Consider the following 27,977-nt stretch of genomic DNA (forward strand, 5'->3'; position numbering starts at 1 on the left):
GTCTGACATGAGGCCAGCGTCTCATGTTAATATAACCAGTGTCTCTTCAGCATACCCCAAAGTTGAGCTAGGGAAGTTTTAAATATTACTTTCATTCTCAATATGAAGGGGTCTTCCTGGGGAATGTCTTATACCAATCTGGAAGTAAAAAAGTAAGAAAACTCTGAAGTTGAAACTATAACATTACATGAATCACAACTATTGTAGAAACTGCTGTTAACAAGCTGTGTGACTTTGAGCAAGATGCTTGCCCTGTCTGTGCCTTGTTTTCTCAATAGGATGACCTTGAATTCTCTATCTTTAAATACTACAATTAGTAATAAGTATATTAAAGCCCCTTAATGTGATTTTTAGGCATATTTTCCTTAGTATTCCTGGAACCTCAACTTACAAACATTCTGAGAAAGCTCTGGAGCTCAAATGTCCACCAGGAATTAGCACGATGTTTTATCCATGAATCCATACAGTCTTTCTGGTTTGTTAAGATTCATCAGAGAACAGTTAATCTACTGGCAGATTTGTTTCATTACTGTTTTATTTGAAAATCTTTTTAGGAAGGGTACTTACTGATCGAGAACTTGATGCTTCAGTGGTACTGGCGAATATGGACATTTATAATGATTTTGGGATTTAGTTCTGGAGATTCTCTTGATCTCTTCGTTATTCAAACCGAAATTATTCACGAGTGTTTTCAAAGCCCTCCCCCAGGGTCCCGAGCCACTGGGCTCGCAGGACTCCTAAGACTGAACCGGGATGCAGGTAGGGCTGGGTCTTCAGGTTTCTTACTGCCGGAAGCATCTTACTTTAGTGGAACGGGGGCTGAAATCATCTTGGTGATTTGTGAAACTGCCTTTCCTGTCAACCTTTCCATCTCCTGGCATCAAAAACATGGAAATATTTTTAATCTTTATAACATAACTAGTGGCCCGGTGCATGAAATTTGTGCACATTAAAAGGGGATTAATTAGAGGAAATATTTTAATAGTGCTATTTGCCCTTTCTCTATAATAGAAGTGTCAGAGATGAAAGAAAATTAGTAAAAATGTATATGAAAATCTTCCTTCTGTCAGAGTCTGGGGTGCACTGCGGGACCCAGAGTCAAGTCCCCGCCCACCCGTGGTGCCTCAAAATCGCGTGAGACCCAGACCCAGCTGGTTCCAACCCCATTGAGTGAGATCCAGACCCAGCCGGCCCCACCCTTGTCAAGCCCGGCTGGGCAGGGGTCACAGCCTCAGGTTGCCTGGCCTGGCACTGGGCAGGGGGCACAGCCTCAGGTCCCCCAGTGCACCCTCAGGTCCCCCAGCCCGGTGCCGGGGCAGGGGTGCGGCCTGAGGTCCCCCAGCCCGGGCCAGGGAGCGTGGCTTGAGGTCCCCCGTCAAGCCCCGCCAGGCGGGCAGCGCAGCCTCAGTTCTCCAGCCTGGCGCCGGGGTGGGGTGCGCAGCCTAAGGTCCCCTGGCCTGGGCCGGGGCAGGGGGCACACCTTGAGGTGCCTGTCAAGCCCCACTGGGCAGGGGGTGCACCTTGAGATCCTCCGTCAAGCCCCATGGGTGGGGGACATAACCTGAGGTCCCCCATCAAGCCCTGCATGGCAGGGGGTGTAGCCTCAGGTCCCCTGGCTTGGCACCGGGGCGGGGGGCACGACCTCAAGTCCCCCAGCCTGGTGCCGGGGCGGGGGCATGGCCTGAGGTCCCCTGTCAAGTCCCACCGGGTGCGGGGCACAGCCTCAGGTCCCTGCTGATTGCTCATTAAGGCTCATTACCAGAACTCAGCCTCCGCTGTGGATGCAGCCATTTTGACTGTTACGGTGTGATGGTCAATTTGCATATTCCCTCTTATTAGATAAGACTAGGGGTCTGGTGCACGAAAATCGTGCACTCGGTCCCTCACCCCGGCCTGCACCCACCTGTGCCCTCTTGCAGTCCAGGAGCCCTCAAGGGATGTCCGACTGCTGGCTTAGGCCCGCTCCGGGGAGTGGGCCTAAGCCATCAGTTGGACATCCTTAGCACTGTCATGAGGTGGGAAAGGCTCCCACCACCGCCACTGCACTTGTTAGTTGTGAGCCTGGCTCAGTGCTTCTGGCTGAGCTGAGCTCCCCTTGTGGGAGCACACTGACCACCAGGGGGCAGCTCCTGCATTGAGCGTCTGCACCCTGGTGGTCAGTGCGCATCATAGCACCCAGTCATTCCACTGTTTGGTCTATTTGCATATTAGCCTTTTATTATATAGGATGGTGAAGAGCATGGGTTCTGGTGTGTGCCGGGTCAAATCCCAGCCACTTACTTCTTGGGTGTTCTTAGGTTCGTTATAACTTCTCTGGGCTTTATTGTCTTCATCTGTATGGTAGGGATGACAACTAGTGCCTTTCTTAAAGGGTGGTTTTGAGGATTAAAAGAATCATACATCTAAAGCATCTCAAATAGTTCTGTCACATGGTGTTCAGAAAATTTACACTCTTTTCCTTGCCATGCATGGCGGTTGTTATTCTTCTGCCCCCATTCTCTAGTCCAGGGCCAGTGAACACTCAGCTCTCCTTACCTTGTTAGACATTGCTCACTCACCTTGGGATTTGCTTCTGAGCCTAGAACACAATATTTGAATCCTTCTCAACATTATAATGGATCCAAATCAGAGCGAAAGATAAAACTTATTCTCCAAGTCAGATTATTTGTAGAGTTCTGGATTTCATTTCTTGCTTCAATTTGATATGCTGATTACAAACCTGGGTTATTTGTTTATTTGTATGAAGATTCAGAGCAGTTTTATTATAAAAAGCATAAAAGGGTGTGGCTTCTAGAGCCAGAAATAGTTTAATTCTAAGATGAGTTTTGCAAATGAATTATTACTAACTTGAGTGCCTTTCATTTTATATTCAGAAGAAGATGAGTAACATTTCAAAGTATCCCATCACAGATACTTTGAAATGTTGAAATGCATGTGCAGAATGAAAGCGAGCACTGTAGTGGCAGCTTAGTTTTTGGAAGCTATTATCCACATGATGCCATGCATTCTGTAGGATCTTTCCCAGATGTTATGAAGGAAGTTTTTTAGTGAGGGCTTGGTGTATGCGCAGCTAATACTTCCTTAGTTTTAATAGAAGAATTAAAACAAGATTATGAGAGTCCTTACCACGTACCAAACATTGACCTAAGTGCTTTACATGTACTACTTACAATAGCCCTATTAGGTAGCACCATTATTCCCATTTCACAGGAGAGGAAACTGAGGCATAAAGAGGTTAAGCAACCTCCCAGGGTTGTACAGAGGTAGAGATGAGACTCAAACCTAGGAGGGCTATAGCCAGGTGGGCAACCTTAACACCTAATTACGCTGCTGCCTACAAAGGAGAAACTGAACGAAGAAGAAGATGAGAAGATGAAAGTACTAACTTACAGAAGTCTTCAGTGCAGGGCTAAGGGATTTTAGTTGATTTGGCAGACAGTGAGAGCCACGGAAGGTTTTCCTGTGGGGCGGGTGACACAGAGAGAGCTGGGCTTTTCGGATCTTCTGCCAGGTGCCGCGTGCGGGCTGGCTTAAAGGGAAGAGAGATTAGAGATGATTGCTAGTAGCTGAGAAGCAACGAGAACGTGGGTTTGGGAAACAGGGTTAAGATAAGAGTTTGGGGACACCTGTATTTAGGTTGTGCTGCGGGGGACGAGGAGACCTAGAAGCTCAGGCAGAGAAGCTGGAGGGGTGGGACCAGGCCGTGCAGTGCCACGCAAGGGAGGTGCTTCAGGAATGGAAAACCACAGAGCTCAGAGAGGCCTGGAATGAAACACACATTAGCGGGTTGTTTACTGCGCAGCCATGATGAGGCAGGCATCGCTCTGGAGGAGGATCCACGGAAAAATGTTCTCCTGTGCTGCTGACGCCGCTGCTTCGAAGTGAGGTAACCTTTGGCAAGTTTAAATTCTTCTCGAGCTTGGCTGCCTGCTCTGGACTCTGGTGACTTAAGAAAGACCTTACTCGGTTCAAATGGCCTGAGCCCTTGCAGTCTTTCCAGCTCTGGGATCTGTAATTCTGGGGTCCACATTGTGAACAGCAGTCATTGGAAATGTTGGTGTCGAGGTGTGGCTGGTGGTGATTCGGCTGGCACTTCTAGGCAAGTCAGAAGGCGATGCAGAGAGTGAAGCGTGTCCTGCAGACATAATCTGAGAGGCGTCCTACACAGGGGTGGGCCAAAGTAGGCCTACAGTTGAAACACAGAGTTTATTCTTGTACTTTTTAAAAAAATATATATTTTATTGATTTTTTTTTACAGGGAGGAAGGGAGAGGGATAGAGAGTTAGAAACATCGATGAGAGAGAAACATCGATCAGCTGCCTCCTGCACACTCCCCACTGGGGATGTGCCCGCAACCAAGGTACATGCCCTCGGCCGGAATTGAACCTGGGACCCGTGAGTCTGCAGGCCGACGCTCTATCCACTGAGCCAAACCGGTTAGGGCTCTTGTATTCTTATTAATTAGTATTGTTTCCATATGAGCAACTATAAGCCTAACGTTGCCCACCTCTGTGTTTCCTCTCAAAAATACCAGTAGTGTCACAGCAATACTAGTTGTAAATGGGAGGATAAGACTGAAAACAACACAGAAATGAAAATGCCTAGGGAATTTACAAAGAAAACTCCAACAGCCCCTAGATGGTGAAAGTGACTTTTCTGAGAGTCTCACTAGTGTCTTCCAAGAAGATTCTGTTGGTTGGAAATTTTAAAAGGTCAAGCCCAAAGGACTTTTAAAAAAGATAGCATGGAATTTAGAACAGTCTTCCAGTTCTTCTAAAAAACTATTTCTGGTGAAGCCCTGATCCTCTCCGTGGCACATCATTCTTTTCCCCTGGGACCCCCATCACCTGGGGATCTCCTTAAAATGCAGGTTTGACTCAGCAGATGAAGGGGTGGAGCGGAGATTCGCATGTCTGTCAAGCTCCCAGGTGATGCCAATGTTGCTGGTCAATGGACCACACTTGGAGTAGCAGGGTCTGCAATATTTAGCCTTTCTTCTCACAACATAATTATACTCGGTCTGAAACAGTGTAACTTGGCTCCCTCGCCAGACTGGACTCTGTTCCCCATATCCTGAAGTAGATGAGTACACGTGCATAATGAGGGCTAGATATCAATAGATATCAACAGATGGATCATTTCTTGCCTCTGTCAGGGGTTTGTGGTTTTCAATTATGTCAGTAATTTGAATTGTTATAGGTAGGGGCTTTTTCCTTTTAACTGAGAGATTGACGCAAATCTGTTGTTTAGAAATAGGCATCAGAATGCAATATAAAATTTTCATATAAACTTAAACATACATTTACCAAATGACCCATGAAGACATATGCCCACCCAAAGACTGGTGCTTAAATGGTCAATGTAGCTTTATTTACAGTAACCAAAAACTGAAAAAACAAACAAACAAATGTCTATTAGCTGGTGAATTGATAAGTTATGGTATAGCCACACAATGGACTATTACTTAGCAATAAAAAGGAATGAATTCCTGGTAGAAGCAACAACGTGGACATTTTTTCCCAATTATACTAATTGAAATAAGCCAAAAATAACATTTATATGAACTTTTAGAAAAAGCAAAAACCACGGTGATAAACAGATAAAGAGACAGGAACTGGGGGAAGGGAGCTGACTACAAAGAGGAACTTTTAGGGTGATGGAAATGTTTAGTATGATTTTGGTTGTTGTTACATGATCATATGCATTTGTCAAAACTCATCAGATTGTACACTTAAAAGTGGCTAATTTTATTATAGAAAATTTTTATCTCAGTAAAGTTAGTTGAAAAAAATTGGCCATAATCATTAACCTGTTAAGAATATCTAATACTCCTTGGAGGCTATCTTATTAGTGGGAAATTAATATAAGGAAATAGAGAAAATATCGCCTCTGGGAGAAAATATGAAGAAACAGTAGGAACATAAGAAGTTCCCTTAAAAACTTCTTTGTGTATTTTCAGTGTAGCTGAATCTAAAGGGAGAAAGCTCGAAAACAGGAACTTCACTTTATTTTTAGCATCCAGAATAGTATGCTATTAGCTGAATGATTTGAGTGTGTCCCACTGTGCTACTAAAAAAAAATTCTGTTGAAACATCATCTTCCTTCCTTCCTTCCTTCCTTCCTTCCTTCCTTCCTTCCTTCCTTCCTTCCTTCCTTCCTTCCTTCCTTCCTTTCTTTCTTTCTTTCTTTCTTTCTTTCTTTCTTTCTTTCTTTCTTTCTTTCTTTCTTTCGTTTTTTGTATTCTTTGCCGTGAGCACATCCAGTTTTCAGGGGAAGATTCAGTCATCTGCTTTGACAGTGACAGCTTACCTTTAATCAGATGAACATATCTGTCTATGAAAGTCTAGTAAAAGCTTTCTTCAAACACTGAAAGAGAAGGTGTAAGTATATGTGTATAGACACTAGATGCCTATCATTGTATTAGCAGAACTGGGGGAAGAGGAGAGAAAATAAGTTAATTATATATGTTTTTCTGCTTTGCAGAAAGGAAAATAATAATGTATTTAGAAACCAGTCAGAATGTGTACAGTTGGTCCAATTTGTTGATATTATACAAATAGGTGTTTTTTTGTGGGGGAGGGGCACATAAATCAACTTATAATTTTCTATTAATTTACCCAGCAATGTCAGAATTTCCCACCCTTAATTTTTATCAAATAGCAGTAGCTCAACACCTCATATTTAAATTTAGCTTTTCCAGTAATATTGCATATTACTTAATTTAATATGCGCTATTTTATTCTTTATATATGCCCTATTGAGCATTTTCAGGTTCTTCTAGCAAAATCCCTTCCACTAGACTACCAATTCACTAAGATTTCTCTCTTTAATTGTGAAATGAACAGTTTTTCATATTATAATGTGTCTAAGTAAGTGTATTTTAATAAATGCATCCATTTAATGCATATGCTCTTGCTTTACTTCAAAAAGTTATCAAGTGAATATATTAAATTCATGATGTCATAGTTTAAAAATACAGTAATTATCGTTTCCTACAGTGTACAATTTAAAAAAACCCAGACAGATCTGAGCTTGAATTCTGGTCACTGCTCTGGGAACTGAGCATCTTCAGCCTGGGGCGGGTAGTATCCCTGCTGTCATCATTGTTTGTGCAAAGGGCTTAGAGCGGTGCTAGGCATTTAGGAGGCACTTAATGACCTGTGCCACTATTCACAGGATCATCAACACCAGAGGGTAGAGGTCCTTGGTATGGAAATGAGGTCATGGACACATTTGGATCATCCAATTCGTAGTAAGGCCTACACTTAAAAGAGCGGTGGTAAATGAGTTAAGGAGGACTGAGGCCTTTCCGTCTGTCATGGTGGGCCCTTGGTGTCTCCGTTAAGGCTTGTCTGTATGAAGATGGCTAGGTCTGGGGGGCTTAGGGCACCCATAGGGCTGGACCAGAATCTAGACATTAATGCACAGCTAGAGCTGGAGCGAATGCTCCCAAGGGCATGTGATTGCAGAGACTAGTCATAAACCAAGTCATGAATACGAAGAGGAAGGAGGGCAGGATGTAAGACCTGTTGGCCAAATTCTGCCAGCCTTAAGGAGAGGTCATTGTGAGCTGACGATGGTGGAGACCTGAATGGAGAAGGGCCTCTCCCAGGGCTGGATGGACACGGGCCGTCAGCAGGCACCTGGGAAGGTTGTGGAGATGAGCTGTGAAGCGGGGCACCTGGCTAAGGGGAAAGTGGTGGCTGAAATCCTGCCCATGCCAAGGTAATGTGGCCATGGGGCTATGTGAAAACAGAGGGCATGTCCTTTTCTAATGGGCACAACTTTGCAAGTTACTGGGTATTGCTGCTGAGCGGCAGTGCATTTGGGTGCGAGAGGAGACAACATCAGGGGAGCAGGACATCTGTCACCGAGGAAGCAGAGAGCCTATGGGGACAGAGTGGATGAGGACATGGTTTGGGATCCTCCTTACTAACAGATTTGAAGTTCAGCTGCAGAGCTGCTGGGTGGCTGAAGGAGAGGAATGCAGACACTGAAGAACGACGCTCTAGGTCAGGGACCTGGACAACCCAGGTCCAGCAGATATGTCCAAACAGTGTGGTGTCAGCAGGAACCTGACCAGCCTGTTGAGTAGCTACTTGAGGGCTCCTCAGGCTCCCTTTCCTTGGGCCAGGATCAGTCCCAGAGCTGGAAGTGGGGCCGAGACTACATGTGGGCATCAGGAAGCGCCTGTAGCCAGGTCTAGAGGAAACTGGCACAGAGAGGCCAGGCAGGCTGGGCCTGTGTGTACATACATGCTCAGCTTCGTGAAGAGTGAAACTGAGGGGCTTTCATTCCTTGGTGTTGCATGATATTGAGATGCCCACAGGGTTTCTATACTTGGTGAATAGAACAATGCTTCCAGAATTATTGCGGAATATACCTTTTTTCCTAGTACAGTGGTCGGCAAACTCACTAGTCAACAGAGCCAAATATCAACAGTACAACGATTGAAATTTCTTTTGAGAGCCAAATTTTTTAAACTTAAACTTCTCCTAACGCCACTTCTTCAAAATAGACTTGCCCAGGGCATGGTATTTTGTGGAAGAGCCACACTCAAGCGGCCAGGTTGATGACCACTGTCCTAGTAGGTTGTTGAAAGAAGCATTAGGAGGGCCTAAAAATAAGGCCATTTTCAAGTGACATTTTATAGGTTATTTTTTTTGTTTGCTTTTATAAGTAATGTTCTCATGGTTGCTCTGGGACTCGGAAGTATGCATGGAATGAACCAAGCACCCTCTAATTTGATTCTTATGAATACTATAGTTTGAGAACCACTGGTCTAGGACATTCAACAGAACCATAGAGAAAAATAATTAATGGATTTACTAAAATCCAGAGGAATGGGATCGGGAAAAACAAGCTGGGGAGTAATTGGGTTTTATTTTAGCACAGTTTATGACTATAAGCTTTCCATTTCACCAACCCCGAGCGAGAATTGATACTGCTCAGGGAGCTGATGGGATAGATGAATTAGAGAAACATTCTGTGATGTTAGTCTGGTATCACAAGGATGTGCATGTGTAAAAAAGCTCACATCGGGAGAGAGGCCGGGCTCTGGTCTGGGAAATAAGGGTTTGATCCTGGTTCTGCTGCTTATCAGCTCAGGAAAGTGACTGCTGCTCTCAGCGCTTCAGTTTCCTCATTTGTACATAAGAGCTGTAAGTCGACCACACCCTTCACAATTGTGAGGGTTACATGAGATAATACACCCCAAGCACTTATCACAGGCCTTAGCACATGCTAAGCACTCCTATATCTTAAGATTCTCATCAGCCATTATTCACGGGGCATTTTCCAAATGTGAAGCATTTGGGGTAAAAAATTAATACAAAGCATCTAGTTGTAGTATCTGCAACTATCTTCAACAACTGTCTGCTTATCGTCTATGTGGCAGGCCTTGTTAGACGTGCTGGAAACAAAATGATAGACCAGACGACAGTCCTGTTCTCGGAGCTTTCAGTCCAGTGGGATAACCACTCTACTATCTGCTGTGGTCTCTGTCTTTGAGTAAATCCTTTTTCCCTCCCTGGTTCTTTTCCTCCAGGCTCTAAAGTCCCAGAGCAGTGTTTCTCACACCTTAGCAGGGGTAAGACCCAGATTGGAAGGTGCTTGTTTCAAAGCACTTACCTGAGGGGATTCAGATCGAGGAGGGAATGTTGACTAGCCCGGCTGGTGCTGACCCAGGCACCTGCCATGTCAGTTTGGAGAACGCTGCCCCGGGGCCACTTCCCTTCTGCCAGTATCTGAATTTACCCTTTTGGAACCCTAGCTGCCAGCGGAGCACTGTCAGGAAGTTATAGATTACAATTCTCTTTTGAGTTCCCCTCCTGCCTTTTATTTTGAGAGACAGGATGGCACCAGGAATAGAACCGTGCGCACAAGTGGTCAGACTGTCCGTCTATTTCTGTCTCCCAGACTGTGTGACCTGGGTCAGCTCACTTCAGAAACTTTCAGTTCCCTCACGCATTAAAGTCGTGCCTGCACACCCACTTATCAAGCTTGTTTTGATCCTCGAGTGAAGTGGACATACAAGTGTTTTAAAGCTCTGCACCAAATAAAATATACTTTTATTTTTAAAGAGAAGGAAAATCTGTTGCCAGGATTGAGCTCACTTTTGCAGATGTAGGTTATTCATATATTGGATTAAATATAATTTAGGAAATAAGTGTTTGATCTCTGCCAATAAGTCCTACTCTCCCTTGAGGCCCTCGAGTCACACTTTAGATGAACAATTGCCTCTATGATATAAACTGTAACGGGTGTCTTAGAGAACCTGGTCTTAGGAGCAGCTGCAGCCAAGAAGCTGGCATCTGTCATGTTTAGTGTCAAGAACTGGAAAACTTGTTTGTTTTGGTAAATGCAGCTATATTGAAGGACCTTATAATTAAAAAAAAAAGATTTTTAATTGATTTTAAGGAAAAGAGGATGGGAGAGGAAGAGAGAGAGAAACATTGATGTGAGAGCAAAACATTGATCGGCCGACTCCTGCATGCCCCCTACTGGGGATTGAACCTGCAACCCAGGCATTTGCCCTGCTGACTCCTGGCCCTGATTGGGAATCAAACCCACAACCTTTCAAGTGCACAGGATGATGCCCAACCAACTGAGCCACACTGACCAGGGCTATAAATTAAAAACAACAACAACAACACAAAAACAGGCATTCTAACTAGTTTTCCTTTGAATACCTTTGCTCAAAGCAAAATCGCCCTTCCATTTATAAAATATAATTAGAGAATTTGTTTATTTCTGGAAGATTTTTCCTGTGAGCAAACAGGAACTATAGTTTATCACAGGGATATCCTGGTTGGTCCAAGTCTGTTTTGCAACTTGAATCTGGATGCTTTGAATTGTCTGTGAAATACAACAGCGTGGCTCAGCTTCCTAAATTTTCTCAGGTGGTGTACGCAGCAGCTCCTCAGAGAGTAGGCTCATTTTACTTTCTGAAGAAAAAAAGAACGTTCTCTCATACTTCTTTGTTTATAACTAAACCACATTTGTGAATGAAAATGTTGGTTACCCATACTTCTGTGCTCTGTGAAATAATACATAAATTTCCCCAAAACTGTGTTTTGGGGGACAGATAAACAAATTGAAATGTAAATACTGAACTTTTTCTCTATGTCATATGCTATCTTATTTAGATGTAAATATGTCTTTAAAAAATTGCTGATACTGTTGTCATCCTTGTTGGATGTTTGCATAAATGATGTTATTCGGGGTGGAGCCTTAAATATTTAATTTGAGTACTTAAGTAGTTGTTTGGTGACTATTTTGGCCCATGGTAAAATGCCTTCCAAGACTTAAACATATCCTATATTCATATTTGGGTGATACCTCCACGGGCGGGAAAATAAAATTTGCATTCTCTTTGGGATGAGATAAGCCAAGTCCACATCAGCTCCCTGTCCGCACTGACAGTCCTATCTTGTCATCATGAAGCGTGGCTCGTGGCCTCTGGCCAAAGTGTTTACTAGTTTCACCTCTCTCACGTATACAGTGCATTGCCTTTTAGAACCAGGCTGGAGGTCAGTTCCTTGACGGTTCTCTGCTCATCCAGCACAAGAGGAGGAAGGAAAGCTAACATTTGTTGCACATATTAGAAGGGCCAGTCTCTGGGCTGGCTATCTTGTCTGTCTGGGCCATCAGTTAGCCACTTCAGCGATATGTCTAATATCCCAAGCACCTCACTGGCTTGAACTTTGACTCGGATAATCCCAAACCTTAATTCTCTCCATCACTTAGATTTTGCTAATGATTTCTCAATAAACAGAACCACGCTTCCCCCCCCCCCCCACACACACACCCAGTCAATATTATGTAATTTATTTTTTGCTTAATACTAAAAAAATTTAAGGTCATTTAAAAAATGCCCTATAATACATCCAGATAGCATGCATTACAGTGGGTGAAGGAAGACAGAACAAAGTGCAAAGGGAGGCACATGCTTTGTTCCCTTTGCCATCAGCCGATGCTGGGCTTTCTGCCAAAGCAACACCCAACTGCATCTTCCTGTCAGGTCAATAAGAATACAGCACAGGCCGCATTAAGCATGAGCCAAGCCTCAGTTTGGCTTTCTCAAAACCCATGCACTTAACTGTGTAGCAAGAGAACAGCTGACTTTATGTTAGTGCACACAGACCCAGGGAAAAATCCTGAGAATGAAAACGTCCCCCTTAAGTGGAGGGCAGGGAAAGACCAAAGATACAGATTGGCCACTCCAGGCTGGTAATTAATAGCGTTTATTAAGGGAAACGTACATATGACACGTTTTAGGCTGTTGGAAGACAAACTGGATGCCACCAGAACAGCAGAAGTCTAAGATCAGAAAGAAAAATATTTAGTAGGGACTTGAATTGGGAGATCTTCTCCCTCTGTGAGAATGACACTTGCGGCCCGATGTTTAGATGTTAATGTGGCCGCAGTCTTTGGAAGCTGACCAGGCTGTGTAAACCATACATGTGGGTGAGGGAAGGTGGTGCTTCCTGGAGTGAGGAGGTGAATACGGGAGGAACATGCCAGACCAGGACTCCTACCTTCTCCACTCTCTCGATAGTGCTTCATGGCTCCTCATTGCGTTAGGATAACAGGATCCCACCAGAGACTGAGCAGTTCCTCCCCACGCAGGCCTGGGGAGTATCTGACTCACCCTGGGAAGTAACGGGAACATCCCACTGCAGACACTGTCCCCGGTCCAGGGACCATAGGGCCTGGTGCTCTGTGCTCTGTATATAATAAGTTTGTCTTTTGCATTTAACTGCATGTGGAAATGAGGACTTATTTATTTCCGTCTTTGAAGTAAAAGTGGGAACTACATAAACATGTTTTGGGTTTTAAAAATATGTATATTCTCTAAAGGCTTTTTTAAAATTTAAGGATTGTATCAAGGTTTTTCTGTCTACAGATGTGTGATGAACTACTCTACCGTATCATAGTTTGTTGGACCATCCAGTGTGAATGAATCAAAATTATACCTTTTTTTTTTTGTCAGATTGGCAAAAATATATATATATTTTTTGGTGTGCCACAGAATTGTAGTAATTAGTTTATGTGTGCCATGAGATGAAAAAGGTTGAAAATCACTGATATAGGAGATGGAACCTCCGTTCAATAACTGTATTGACCAGGTCACTGTATTTTTAAGGGCAGCCCTGCTCCTTTGCTACGCCCACTCTTCCGGTATACCCAACTGTAGTGCCAACTGATGGCTCATTGCTAAAGTGTATCAAGGCATCTGATTCCTGGTTACCAAGGTGTGGATGCCTTATAGGCAGGGACATGGAAGACAAGGTCTTCCTCATGCTCTTGTGAGTCCAAATCTCTTGTCCCCATAAAGGTTTGTTCATAATTATCCACCTTTTTCTTTATTGTCATTGTCTAAGCTTTAAAGGCACTCCCTTTAAATGGCCCACCTGTCAGTATACAGGTCAAGGTTCATGCATGATTACCAATCAGACAGCTCCTAATTCAGCCCATTGTTCCTGTTTCCACCCAGGTAGTGTTGGGGGATGGTTGGATGGTAACTGCCATCCAGGAAGTTGGAGTATCCTGCCTAGAGCCCTACCAAGCTCCAGCCGGAACTTCCCATATTCCTTCTTTGCAGATTGCCGGGGCTGACTAAGGAATAGGAATGGGAGCATTTGGAGGGTCTGTATATTCAACAGGGCCTAATAATTGCTGCATCTCTGAAGGCAGAGGACTATTTGACGGTGCTACTCTGTTGTCAGTAAACATGCCATTCAGTGGGTGTGGGAGTCTGAGTTGTGGAAGAGCCCGTTCCGTGGACCATGTTGTCTGTCCACCCACCCTTAATGGCAAGGGAAGTTCTTATTGTGACTGGCTGCTCTTTGGTAAGAGCACTGTATTCATTGTCAGTAGTTGCTGTTCTATTGGGGTACATCTGATACCTGCTTCCTTCTATAATTGGGACCCAAATCCAACGGGCACTCTTTCCTTTTGCTGTTTTTGCCAGAATGCCCAGCCCATGCCTCCAGGGTTACTGAAACATTTAACTCAGATGGCAACCCTGCCTGGGACATTCCAAGGACTTTAATTTGACCAGTGCTTTTATCTTCTCAAAGGCAGCCTGTTGTTCGGCTCCCTATTCCCACATATGTCCCTACTAAACTAGACAATCTAATGGTTGAAGGCATTGTGCTATGTGGGGCATAAATGTTTACTAGTCTCCCAGAATTCCACAACATTCTCTTTCACATTGTTTTGGTGGATAGATTAGGCTAGTACTTTGTGACAGTGCAGGTCTCTTATGACACTAAAGGACTTTACTGCAGTGCCCGGGCCTGGAATTTTCTGCATATCCCCTGCCCATCCTCCTTGCTGTAGGTGGTTCAGGAAGGCCCGCAAAGTTCTCTGCACAAAGCAAATCTTCACAGGTTAGCATTAGGTCATCAATAGGAGCCCCTTTCACAGAGGTCAGGAAGGAAGACGGTGCAGGTCCAGAGCCACCATCCCGGGCACATCGTGGGGCGAGGCAAGTAGCCTTGAGGGAGCAGCTGGAAGGCAAACCCAAGTGGGAACACATTTTCTCACAGTTCTTTGTCACTGTGAGGGCATCAGCCTTGCAGCAAGGAAAGGCTACAACCCATCCAGAAGATATACACTCAACAAGGATGTAATGGATAACAGCACCAACTGCATCTGGTGGATGGTTGGATGGTAATTGCCATCAAGGTAGACGGAGTTGCAGGTGAATTAAGTCCTGCTTAAAGGCACTAGGGTGAACGAAGGAACGCAAATACCGAGACATGGGGTTTTCCAGGGAGCCTGGAAGAACCAAGCGGCGGTCGGGTTTTCCATAGCCCTTGTTTGCCCATCTTAATTTCCCTGACTCAGGAGCAGATTGTTGCCATATTACAAGGACATCAGGACAGCAAAAGTCTGGCAATGAGGGGTCATCCTTGCAGAAGCAGGGTGGACTTCATCCATATGTGCCATAATCTTTATAGATTTTGCTGCTGCTGCCTTTTGCTGAAAGTCGTCCAGGGCATTTCAAATGCAAAAGGTTAGCTTTTACTATTGAGAAGATTCCATTTTCTTTAGTAATCAAAGACCTGATTAAAACAACGTAAAACAAAGAAAATTATTTTTAAAATGTTGTTATTGATTTCAGAGAGGAAGGGAGAGGGAGAGAGAGATAGAAACATCAATGATGAGAGAGAATCATTGATTGGCTGCCTCCTGCATGCCCCACATTGGGAATCAAGCCCGCAACCCGGACGTTTGCCCAGACTGGAAATTGAACCATGACCTCTTGGTTCATAGGTTGATGCTCAACCACTTAGCATGCTGGGCCCGAAAATTATTTTGCGAAAATATAGAATCTTTGTTTTCTAAGCAGAAAACTTGTTATAATATCTTATCAGGAGCAGACCCAAAATCCAAAAAAACTTTGTCTTTTTAACTGAGAGAAAGAGAACCAAACTCTGTTACTTAATTAAATCCATTTTAATCTTGGCAAGCTTAACCACACATTAAAAATAATTTTCTTCAAAGGCTTCTTCTCATAAACCTTCTACAGTTATTGCTAAAGCCATCACTTAAAGGCCTTTTATTCTACTTAAATCTATTTATTTTATTAGTTCTTAACAATTATGTTTAGATTACCCACAAAACTTGATAAAACTTTAGATAAAATCAGCCTTCATTCTAAGTTATTTTTTGCTGATAAATTTATAAGCCTAGGTAAAACAAAAGGTAAAGATGTATCTGTTTTAATTAAACTAACAAACTTAAGGTAGTTTTAATATCAGATATTTTCTCAAATCTCTTGATCCTGAAAAGCATTTAGGTTGGTTTCTATATTTCTGACAATTTTAGAATACTCAATCCTTAATTCAGTGCTTAAATCCTTTAAGCCAATTAAACATAGTTCTTTTACCAGTCAGCATCACCACTTGAAGGTAGAAAATACCACACAAATACAACATGTATGTAGACATACATGAACATACAAACAGAAGCACACGGAGACCTCATGGCTTCCATAGAAGAGTGTAGTCTGCTCACAGGGTCTTTCCTCCCTCACCTCTGTCAGCCGTCCTGCGCTAACAGAGTGTAGACATTCCAGTGTCTTTTTCTAGTTTCAGTTCTCCTACTTTGCTAACCCTGGCTTCTCGCTGAGTGACAGTGGCCAGTCAAACCACCCACAATAGGGACCAGCCTATGGTCATAACTTTTCCTGCCTTGACACAGATGTTTGAGATCATCTGGCATTTGGGGGGCATCCCTGTACTCACACATATATCGAGTATAGGGGCCACCACACATGAATGTACTAGTATATGTCCAACCTGGGATTTCCCCTACAGATGCCCTTTTCCCAAAGCCCGTTTTTTTTTTGGTCTCCTGCCTGGCTTGCCAATTGTTAGTTATACTCAAACACTGGAAAAGCCCAGAGAAAGAAAATCTACCTCTAAAGTGGAGGACAGAAAAAAAAGGCAAAGAAATAGGCTGGCCACTCCAGTTTGGCAATTAATAGAGTTTATTAAGGGAAACTTAACCTAGGAGACATGACCAGGGTGACTGCAAGGCAAAATAGATTCCTGCGCCCACTTGGCAGGTGCCAAAGGATTATATAGAGCAAAAAGGGGTGTGGGCGAGGGTAGTCACAGTACTAGTATGCGGATGCCAGCAGGTATGGGAAATCACGTGCTTGTCCATGTCAGGACAGCAGCCTGTTCCAGGAACCAGCATGAAGTGGAGGCAGGGGAAGCGGTGCTGATTTATGTCAGAATAAACATCAGTTCCCATCAGTCTCTGAGTGGTTGCAGTAAGCAACCTCCCTCTTCTGTCCCGGGTCCAGCTTGTGCGTCCGGCAGCAGTCTCATCATGGGACAGTCTCTCCGCCACACTTTAGGGTTAGAAAACAAACAACAGTAAAATACACAAACATACTCAGCACATGTTTTTGTGTCCTGTGTTGTGCCAGATGCCTGTCATTTTGGTGGTGTGCTCTCAAGCGTAAACACATGAGTTAAGGGGATTGTTTGATAAAATGTAGATACTACATGTGGTTTCCTCTGTTTAAAAATATTTGGGGAATGATGATAAATGCATATTTTGGTCCTCAGGTTGGAAGAGGTGAACAGACTTACCTAAGGTCCCCCAAGCTGGGAATTATGTGGAGTTGGGCCATGAACCCTGTCTTCTGATTCCCAACCGGTGTTGACGCTTCACAGGGATTATGTATACTAAATTAGAAGTATGTGTAAACTAACGTTTGCTCGTTTAGTTTATTTGCTCTCCCCTGACATAGCATTCATTTTTTTACTAATTTATCACAGTGGAATGTGGGGTGGTGGCTGTCTTAATAGCAGTGGGAAGCACCAGCTGCCACCTGGGAGGCAAGATTGTCAGCCTTGACTGGATAGTCACTACAGGTTAGCACACAGCCCACATGCTCAGTAATTCCAGAGGTCTTGACTCGAATAGGGTACAGCACAATTATGACATTTGTTAACAAGACCTTAATTATCAAGGAAAGTCTAAATTATGTTCAGTGTATTCTAGTTAGGAAGACAAAGGGATGATTTATTTTAAGAGTTCCACTTACACTTATTTTACCATGAAAAGGGAGGCAACATTACATTATTTGGAAATGCACGCAAACCACATTTGCACATTCTACACTGCATTACCCTGATTGAGGGTAGGAGTGAGAGGAGTGGTACATGCAATTGTCCAGATGAACAAGAAATGTATTAAGAGATGCAAGGGAAATAGTATACCTGTTTAAAGTCACAGGCATTGAAATAGAAGATCTATTGTGGAACTATCCTATATAATAAAAGGCTAGTATCCAAATTGTCCCCTCAACCGGGAGCTCGACCAGGAGGCAGGCCCAGCTGGCCAACCACCCGCGGCCCCTTCCCCTGGCTGGCCTGGCCCAATTGGCTCAGATTGGGGTGGGCTGGCCTGACCCCACCCATGCACGAATTTGTGCACCGGGCCTCTAGTATATAATAAGTTTGTCTTTTGCACTTAATTGCATGTGGAAATGAGGACTTATTTCTGTCTTTGAAGTAAAAGTGGGAACTACATAAACATGTTTTGGGTTTTAAAAATATGTATATTCTCTAAAGGCTTTTTTTTTTTTAATTTAAGGATTGTATCAAGGTTTTTCTGTCTACAAATGTGTGATGAACTACTGTACCATCATTTAATACAAAGCACGTAATTAGCTGAATTTACCTGTGAATTCACATAGGTGCATCTAAAGGTGTATCAAAATTGAGGATATGGGAAATATTTTTAATAGCGCTTTTATCCATTTTTTATAAAATTAGAAAAAGGACTTGTAAAAATTGTAATGCATAACACTTAAAAGTCATTTTAAGGACTAAAGAAATGAAATGTTTATTTACATCTTAAGGCATATATTCACTTTCTATTGAGAAAGAGAAAAATATTCATTAACGCTTCTGAAAAAAGCTTTCAAATTTCAGTATAAAATTTTGTTCTGAGTGAATGTTTTTCTTTCTTATCCAACATGTGAAAGTAGTAGGGAGCCACTAGCTTTGAAACAATGGAGCTGTTTATTGGATTACGCATACATTATGTTGTATTGATAAAAGAGACTGAGGAGGGACAGAGAAAAATTCTCTTTCTGCACATTTAGTGGGCATTTTGAAAATAATCGGCCTACACCATTTTCTTCTGATTTTCCCTTTTTATATGTTTATTCACAAGTACTTACATTTGAGCCATTGGATAAACACATCTGTATGACAGTCTTGCCTTTGGACTTGTGTTTCAGGAGAGCCAGCCATGAGAGGCTACCTCGTGGCTATATTCCTGAGTGCTGTCTTCCTCTACTATGTGCTGCATTGTATATTATGGGGAACAAATGTCTATTGGTAAGTTTAATTTTTGCTATTTAAAAATAACTTCCAAACTGGTCTTTCACACAGACACACAAATGATATTAGAGGGACCTATTAAAATCGCCTGTAACATTTTGAAACTTTTCTAGCTTTCCATTATAAACCAGGGTTTTATCATTCTACTACCCTGTATGTTTTATCTCTAACAGTTTTAAAAAATGATAAGCAAAAACCTTTTTATTGACTTTCTAGTGAAGCTGTGGTGTTGACCATCTTTGGGATATAACTGTCTTCATCTAATATTTCATCTTCTTGAATTGATGGAGTGATTCTTAGACTCAGAGATACTCGACCTTTCCGCCTAAAATGCTTGGATAAGAGATTGTTTGATAAAATGTAGATACTACATACATTTTCCTTTGTTTAAAAATATTTGATGAATGATGATATCTGTATATTTTTTAACAACTTTGAGTTAAAATGTCACATATAAAACTATGAAGAGGTAAAGGTAGTTTTATTACAGAGAAAACTCCTCTAATAGGATTTTTACTCTTTTCTCCATTCTCAGTCCTTTGTCTGAGAAAAAAGCATTGATGACCTTTAAATCCAGAATGGGTAGTAGTATATGATTTTATCAAAATAAAACACACGACAACTTCCTGTCTTAGACAAAGTTTAGCTCTTTTTGCTAGTGTTTCTATAGTAGATCCTAGATCATGTTTCTAGCCTGTGTTTACTATATACAAATATAAACTGATGCTTCTGGATTTAATCATCACTGGTTGATTGAAAAGTAATTGTAATACTCTTCATGAAAGAACATTAAACAAATAAATGGTCACCAGAAAAGACCCAATGCTAGGTGGGTGGCTTTAGCCATACGTTTTAGGCTTTGGACTTAAATATTTAGCTAGAGAATTTAGTCTGATTATATACTATATGAAAATTATACCACAGGAATCGCCTTCCATCTCCACCACATCCTGTCTCTGTCCCACACTTAGTAATGAAAGACAAACAAAAGAGAAGGAAGCTTACTAGATCAATATTTACTTACGAATACATTGTTGTCCTAGGAGAAATGGTGAAGACAATGAACTGTCTGAATTCATGTCTTTTTTTAAAATTTTTATTTATTGATTAAAGCAAGACAGAGACACACCGAGAAAGACACAGAGAGAAACACACACAAACACACAGAGAAACACAGAGAGAGAGACACAGAAAGAGAGACACACAGAGAGAGACATAGAGAGACACAAAGAGACACACACACACAGAGACACACACAGACACACACAGAGACACACACACATACACAGAGACACACACAGAGACACACACAGAGACACACACAGAGAGACACACAGAGAGACACAGAGAGACACACACACAGAGACACACACACAGAGACACACACACAGAGAGACACACAGAGAGACACACAGAGAGACACACAGAGAGACACACACAGAGAGACACACACAGAGACACACACAGAGAGACACACACAGAGAGACAGAGGGAGACTGACTTTGATTTGTTGTTCTGCTTAGTTATGCATTCATTGGATTATTCTCTTTTTTTAATTTAAATTCTTTATTGTTTACAGTATTACTTAAGTCTCCTTCCCCCCCCCCCATTGACCTCTCCCCAACCGCTCCCACTCCCCAGCACATGCCCTCACCCCCTACTGTCTGTGTCCATTGGTTATGCTCATATGCATGCATACAAGTCTTTTGGTTGATATCTTAACACCCCCCTCCCCTGCCTACCCTCTTAGGTTGGACAGTCTGTTCGATGCTTCTATGACTCTGCCTCTATTTTTGTTCATTAGTTTATGTTGTTCATTATATTCCACAAATTAGTGAGAACACGTGGTATTTATCTTCCTCCAACTAGCTTATTTCGCTTATCAAAATGCTCTTCATGTCCATCCATGCTGTTGCAAATGGTAAGAGTTCTTTTTTTTTTACAGCAGCATAGTACTCCATTATGTAAATTTACCACAGTTTTTTAATCCAGTCATCTGTTGGGCACTTAGGCTATTTCCAAATCTTAGCTTTTTTAACTGGTGCTGTTATGAACATAGGGGTGCATATATACTTTCTGATTGGTGTTTCTGTTTTCTTGGGATATATTCCAAGAAGTGAGATTACTGGGTCAAGTGGGAGTTCCATTTTAATTTTTTGAGGAAACTTCATACCGTTCTCCACAGTGGCTGCACCAGTCTGCATTCCCACCAGCAGTGCACGAGAGTTCCCTTTTCTCCACATCCTCGCCAGCACTTGTCGTTTGTTGATGATAGCCATTCTGACAGGTGTGAGATGGTACCGCATTGTTGTTTTGATTTGCATCTCTCTTATGATTAGTGACTTTGAGCATGTTTTCATGTCTCTTGACCTTCTGTATGTCCTCTTTCGAAAAGTGTCTTTTTAGGTCTGTTGCCCATTTTTTGATTAATTTGTTTATCTCCCTTTTGTTAAGTTGTATGAGTTCCCTGTAAATTTTGGAAATTAATACCTTATTGGAGGTAACATTGATAAATATGTTCTCCCATGCAGTGGGCTTTCTTGTGTTTTTTTGTTTTGTTTTGTTTTTTTGATGGTTTCTTTTGCTGTGCAAAAGCTTTTTATTTTGATGTAGTCCCATTTGTTTATTTTCTCCTTGGTTTCCATTGTGCTAGGAGCCGTATTGGTAAAGATATTGCTACGACTTATGTCTGATATTTTGCGGCCTATGGATTCTTCTAAGATTTTTATGGTTTCCTGTGTTACATTTAAGTCCTTTATCCATTTTGAGTTTATTTTTTGTATGGTGTAAGTTGGTTGTCTAGTTTCATTTTTTTTTTTAATGATATCTGTCCAATTTTCCCAAAAGCACTTATTGAAGAGACTGTCTTGACTCCATTGTATGATTTTGGCTCTGTTGTCAAATATTAATTGAGCATAATGGCTTGGGTCACTTTCTAGGTTCTCTGTTCTATTCCACTGGTCTATATGTCTGTTCTTGTGCCAGTACCAGGCAGTTTTGAGAACAGTGACATTGTAATATAGCTTGATATCCAGTATTGTGATCCCTCCAACTTTGTTCTTTCTCAGGATTGCTGCGGCTATTCGGGGTCTTTTTTTATTCCAGATGAATTTTTGGAGAGTTTGTTCTAGGTCTGTGAAATATGCCGTTGGTATTTAATGGGGATTGCATTGAATCTATAGATTGCTTTAAGTAGTATGGGCATTTTAATGATATTGATTCTACAAATCCATGAACACAGTATATTATTCCATTTGTTTATGTCTTCCTCCATCTCTTTTTTTAGCAACCTGTAGTTTTATGAATACAGGTGTTTTACCTCCTTAGTTAAGTTTATTCCTAGGTATCTTAACTTTTTGTTGCAAAGGTAAATTGGATTGTTTTTTTAGTTTCTCTTTCTGTGAGTTCATTATTGGTGCATAAAAATGCCATAGATTTCTGAGTGTTAATTTTGTATCCTGCTACATTGCTGAATTCATTTATGAAGTCTAATAGTTTTTTGATGGAGTCTTTAGAGTTTTCCATGTACAATATCATGTCATCTGTGAATAATGAGTTTTACTTCTCCTTTTCCAATTTGGATGTCTTTTATTTTTTTAATAGTGACCTGGTACACGAAATTCGTGCACATTAAAAGGGGATTAATTAGAGGAAATAATTTAATATTGCTATTTGCCCTTTCTCTATAATAGAAGTGTCAGAGATGAAAGAAAATTAGTAAAAATGTATATGAAAACCTTCCTCCTGTCAGAGTCTGGGGCTCACCACGGGACCCAGAGTCAAGTTCCCACTCACCCACATGCACCTCAAAATCGCATGAGACCCAGACCCGGCCAGCCCCCCTCCCCAATTGGGCTAGATCCAGACCCGGCAAGTTCCACCCTTGTCAAGCCCTGCTGGGCAGGGGCAGAGCCTCAGGTCCCCTGGCCCCGCACGAGGACGGGGGCATGGCCTGAGGTGCCCCAGCCCAGACTGGGGCGGGGGGCGTGCCTTGAGGTCCTCCGTCATTCCTTGAGGTCCTCCGTCAAGCCCTGCCAGGTGGGGGGCGTGGCCTGAGGTCCCCTGTCAAGCCCCACGGGGGCGGGGGAGGGCGTAGCCTCAGGTCCCTGCTGATTGCTCGTTAAGGCTCCTTATGGGAACTTGGCCTCAGTTGTGGATGCAGCCATCTTTGTGATGGAGTGATGGTCAATTAGCATATTCCCTCTTTATTAGATAGGATTCTTGTCTAATCTCTATAGCTAGCACTTCCAGTACTATGTCAAACAGGAGTGGTGAGAGTGGGCATCCCTGTCTTGTACCTGTTCATAGGGGAAATGGTTTTAGATTTTGCCCATTGAATGTGATGTTTGCTGTAGGACTGTCATATAAGGCTTTTATTATGTTGAGGTATGATCCCTCTATTCCCACTTTGCTGAGAGTTTTTATCAGGAAAAGGTGTTGGATTTTGTCAAATGCCTTTTCTGTGTCAATTGATATGATTATGTGATTTTTGTCTCTCAGTTTGTTTATGTGATGTATAACGTTTATTGATTTGTGGATATAGTACCAGCCTTGCATCCCCAGAATAAATGCCACTTATTGGTGTATGATCTTTCTAATGTAATGCTGGATCCAGTTTGCTAGAATTTTATTGAGGATTTTAGCATCTATGTTCATCAGGGATATTGGCCTGTAATTCTCTTTCTTTGTAGTGTCTTTATCTGGTTTGGGGATTAGGATAATGCTGGCTTCAGAGAAAGAGCTTGGAAGTGTGCCTTCCTCTTTAAATTTTTTGGAATAGTCTGAGAAGGATAGGTTTTAGTTCTTCTTTGAATGTTTGGTAAAACTTCCCTGTGAAGCTGTCCAGTCCAGGGCTTTTGATTGTTGGAAGTTTTTTGATCATTGTTTTAATTTCATCAGTAGTTATCGGCCTATTAAGGTATTTTTATTCTTCCTGATTGAGTCTTGGAAGCTTGTATTTTTATAGGAATATGTCCATTTTGTCTAGATTGTCCAGTTTGTTGGAGTAGAGTTATTCGTATTTTTTTTATAATCCTTTGTATGTCTGTGGTGTCAGTTGTTACCTCACCTCTTTCATTTCTGATTTTGTTTATTTGGGTCTTCTCTCTTTGTTTGTGAGCCTGGCTAGAGGTTCATCAATCTTGGTTATCCTTTCAAAGACCCAGCTCTTGTTTTTATTGATCTTTTGTGTTTTTGTTTTTTTGGTCTTTATTTCATTTATTTCTGCTCTGATCTTTATTATTTCCTTCCTTATGCTTACTCTGGTCTTCTCTTGTTGCTCTCTAATTCTTTAAGTTGTAGGGTTAGATAATTTATTACAAGTTTTTCTTGTGTTTTTTTTTTTGTGTGTGTGTGTGTGTGTGTGTGCTTTTCTTTTTTGTGGTAGGCCTGTAGTGCTATCTATGAACTTCCCTCTCAGGACTGCTTTTACTGTGTCCCATAGATTTTGGATTGTTGTGTTTTCATTGTCATTTGTTTCCAATATGCTTTTTCTTTCTTCTTTGATCTCTTTGGTAACCTAATCATTGTTTAATAGCATGCTATTTAGCTTCCAAGTGTTTGATTTTTTTTCATTGTTTTAATTGTAGTTGATTTCTAATTTTATGCCATTGTCAGCATCATGTTGAAGTTCCAAGTGATCCACACTGCTCCTCTGTGTCTATCTCCACAGCCTTGACTGCAACCTGGTGGGACCAATCTTCCCACTTAGCCTGTCTGCCTGCTGTCAATCTTAATCTCTCAAGTGACTGTTTCTGACAGGGCTATAGGTAGGGAGGGTGCTGTATCACTTTCCGTTACTGAATGGACTCTCTTCAACCCAGTCCCTGAGGGCTCTTCAGTGCTATTCAGATTTTTTGTGTCCTTTGTTCCACTCAGGGTTTAGTCTCTGTGTGGCTGTATTATCTCCCTTGAGGCTGCTGGGAGGGGCTGGCTTTTCGGGAGAAAAATGGCTGCTTAGGTTTGGAGGGTCAGGAATGTCCCAGTGTCAAACTCCTGGTTATCTCTCCCCAGATTCCACAAGTCCACACCTCCACCTGAACCACAGCCAGGGGTGAGTTTTTGCATTTGAAAGGACCTATGAACTGGGTTTAGTGAATAAAAGCAAAGACCAAACAGAGGCAAAACAACTACATGACTGCTAGTTTCTCTCCCCGGCACTGCATGGCTCTGGCAGTTCTTCAGGCCACCCCTATGGGCTCAGTCTCTTGCAGCTATGGACTTAGATCTAGAATCCCCTGCCGCCATCAGCCCTGTGGACTTCTTTCCACAGTCAGGTTTTATGCCTGTCCTCAAGGGACACGGACTTGATGCAACGCAGGTTCCTTCTAACCCTCTCATCCTGGTGCTCACGAGACTCTCTCCAGCCCAGATCCTGATCCTACCATTCTCCAGGCGTCCTCTGCCCTTCTCGGCTGTGAATTGTCACCAGCTATTGTATTGCTTTTACAAAACCTTCTGTGAATATCAACTGTTTCAGCTTCTAGAGTCCTCTTCAGTGATTCTCAGTAAGATTTCCTTAAATATCACTTCCTCAGAAGATCTCAGCAGAATTGTGTGGCATAATTCTACAGGGTCCATTGGTTGATTTTTGTATGTGCCCTGACTGGTGATCAAACCTGTAACCTTGGCATATCTGGATGATGCTCTAATCAACTGAGCTACCCAGCTAGGGCCAGCACAGTCTTTTGTCATCAGGATTTGAGGAATGTTCATGTCACTCCTGAGTTAATGCTTTACTCCAGTTGCAGAAAGCACAGTAGGAAATTACTTCAAATAGATGTTGCTGTGAACTTGCTTCCTTAAAAACTACAGTGGAACCTTGGTTCTCGAACTTAATTCATTCTGGAAATCTGTTCAAGAAGCAATTTGTTCGAAACTGAATCATTTTTTCCCAGTAGAAAAAATGTAAATTGAGTTAATTTGGTGCAGACCCCCAAATGATTCCCTGTTTTAACCTTCCTTATATACAAACACTTCTTTTCTTAAATTTATCAAACCACCCCTTGTAGACTTAAATGAGTCACTTCCAGCCCTCCTTGCCAGAGTGTCTTTCAGGAGGTCAGTATAAGGCATCTTCACTTTTTCACTTTGCCTCCTAAATGCTGTCACCAGCTAACTGCTTTTCACTTACCCAAATCAACAGCAGTTTTTCTACCTCATCAATTACCTGTGATCATTGTTTCTTTCACACCATTAGCAACATTAACACTCTTGATGGCCTCTTTATGTCTTAAAATCGTGCTAATTGTGCATTTTTCCAGCAACAAAAGCAAAAAAAAAAAACCCACAAAAATATTCATAGCATGATTTCCTGAGATATTAACAACATGAGGTTCAGTGGTAAACTGATGCATACTGGTGCATTCTCTCCTTTGTCTGTGGCCTGAGAGATGCGTTTTGTCATGCTGATGTTGTCAGGTTGAGAAGTGAAGTTTGTTCAACAATGGAGACATTTTTTTTCTGTGAACAATGTGGGCAAGAACCAAATTGTTTGCGATGGGAGACATTTGAGAACAGGTTTGACTATATGAAGGCAGAGGCTACTAGGGGGTGGGGCAGGGGCCCGTGTGGCCTCTTTGCACTGCTGATACCTTGGAGCAAGCTGACACCATGAAGAACTTGACTTTGAAGCATGTCTTTGACCATCCCTGGGAAACTGTTACAACAGCTGCAATGCAGAAATATGTAAACCCTATGAACCCAAGTGTGGCTGCAGTTGATGTATTGGACAGACATGCAGATCCTTCTGGAAAGTTTCACAGCCATAGACTTCTCAGCACAGAGTGGGGACTGCTTTCCATTGTGAAATCTTACCGGTGCAGCAAGAGCCAATCCATGGGTGCAAGAACATTCTGGAGTTTATCCTGTCCAGAAAACAATGGAACTTAAATCCACTAATATTTTATTTGCAAAAATGGTTTCCTTAGATAAGAGACTGGCATTCAAACCACATTCTCAGGACCTAAAAAGGCTGTTCTGATTCGAGAGACCATAATTACTGTGAAAGGAGTCAGTAGTTATTTCAAGTTGGCAAGTAGGGTATCTTCAAATGCTAATAAAGGCCAAGAAACAATGGAATGGGTAACACATAAATTAAAAGCTGAGACTGAGGAATTGATGGCTTCAGCAAGAGGGAGCATAAGACCACTGATGGCAGCAGCCACATTTGTAGAGAAATTATGGAAGTTGGTATACAATACCCAGTCCCCACATCTGTAGACATTATACTTGTTATTTTAAAAAATACAACTCTATCTTTGGTAGAATTTCTTAAAAGTAGGTTGTGTGTTTTTAAAATGTTTTTATTAACTTTAGACAGAGAGGAAGGGAGAGGGAGAAGGAGAGGGAGGGGGAGAGGGGGAGGGGGAGGGGAGAGAGACAGAGAGAGAGAGAGAGAGAGAGAGAGAGAGAGAGAGAGAGAGAGAGAGAGACACCAATTGGCTGCCTCCTGCATGCTCTCTATGCTCTCTACTGGGATCAAGCATGCTCTCTACTGGGGACCAAGCCTACAGCCAGGAATTGAACCGGTGATCTCTTGGTTCATGGGACGATGCTCAACCACCAGAGCCACACCAGCAAGGTCAGAAATTTTTTTAATAAGCTGAAGAAAGGCTATGTGACATGATCAAAACAAAGAGGTACAGGGTCTCTAAATGAAAGGGAACATCTGCAACTGTTAGTGTTGGAAATGATTGCCTGGTTTTGAGGATTCCAGTATTTATGTGAAGATTTAACACTTTGAAAAGTACTTGGAAATTGGTGTTAGCATATTAAATCTCCTTAAGGTGGAATTTTAAAGCTTTTCATCACTGGAACTCTACCTGGCTGTGGACCAACCCCAGGGCAAAGCAGGGCCCCTGGAAATTGACACAACTGCCCTGCTGAGGGAAACTTCAAGAGGGAACTCATTTCAACAGGAGAATTTTATAATTTTAACCCTTTGCACTCGCTTGCTTTTTTCTTGATTCCTTTATTCTAATGCTAACCGTGTCGAGTCATACTCGACATCCGAGTGCAAAAGGTTAAAAGCTACATTAATTTGTATAAAATAACTTGCTCTGCTATAAACCATCATGAAAATCCACAGTGTTTTAA

General features: G+C 42.2%; 1 protein-coding gene and 1 pseudogene across 3 annotated transcripts in view; both read left to right on the forward strand.

Moving 5' to 3' along the window:
* Positions 1 to 27,977, forward strand: part of ST3GAL6 (ST3 beta-galactoside alpha-2,3-sialyltransferase 6) — an 86,905-nt gene that overhangs the window by 22,111 nt on the left and 36,817 nt on the right. Inside the window, exons 1-2 of one of the 2 annotated variants that reach the window (XM_079766835.1) lie at positions 3,461 to 3,886; positions 18,779 to 18,878. In XM_079766835.1, the coding sequence (XP_079622961.1) occupies positions 18,790 to 18,878 (89 nt within the window). In that variant the 5' untranslated portion in view covers positions 3,461 to 3,886; positions 18,779 to 18,789. Of the gene's footprint in view, positions 1 to 3,460; positions 3,887 to 18,778; positions 18,879 to 27,977 lie in introns of those variants that run through there. The other variant, XM_079766834.1, reaches the window with a different exon arrangement.
* On the forward strand, positions 26,416 to 27,101 carry LOC307097225 (PRELI domain containing protein 3B-like; annotated as a pseudogene). The gene has a single exon. The product of its transcript is annotated as a PRELI domain containing protein 3B-like (transcript).

This window comes from Cnephaeus nilssonii, assembly GCF_951640355.1.
Source record: "Cnephaeus nilssonii genome assembly, chromosome: 3".
Lineage (NCBI taxonomy): Eukaryota > Metazoa > Chordata > Mammalia > Chiroptera > Vespertilionidae > Cnephaeus > Cnephaeus nilssonii.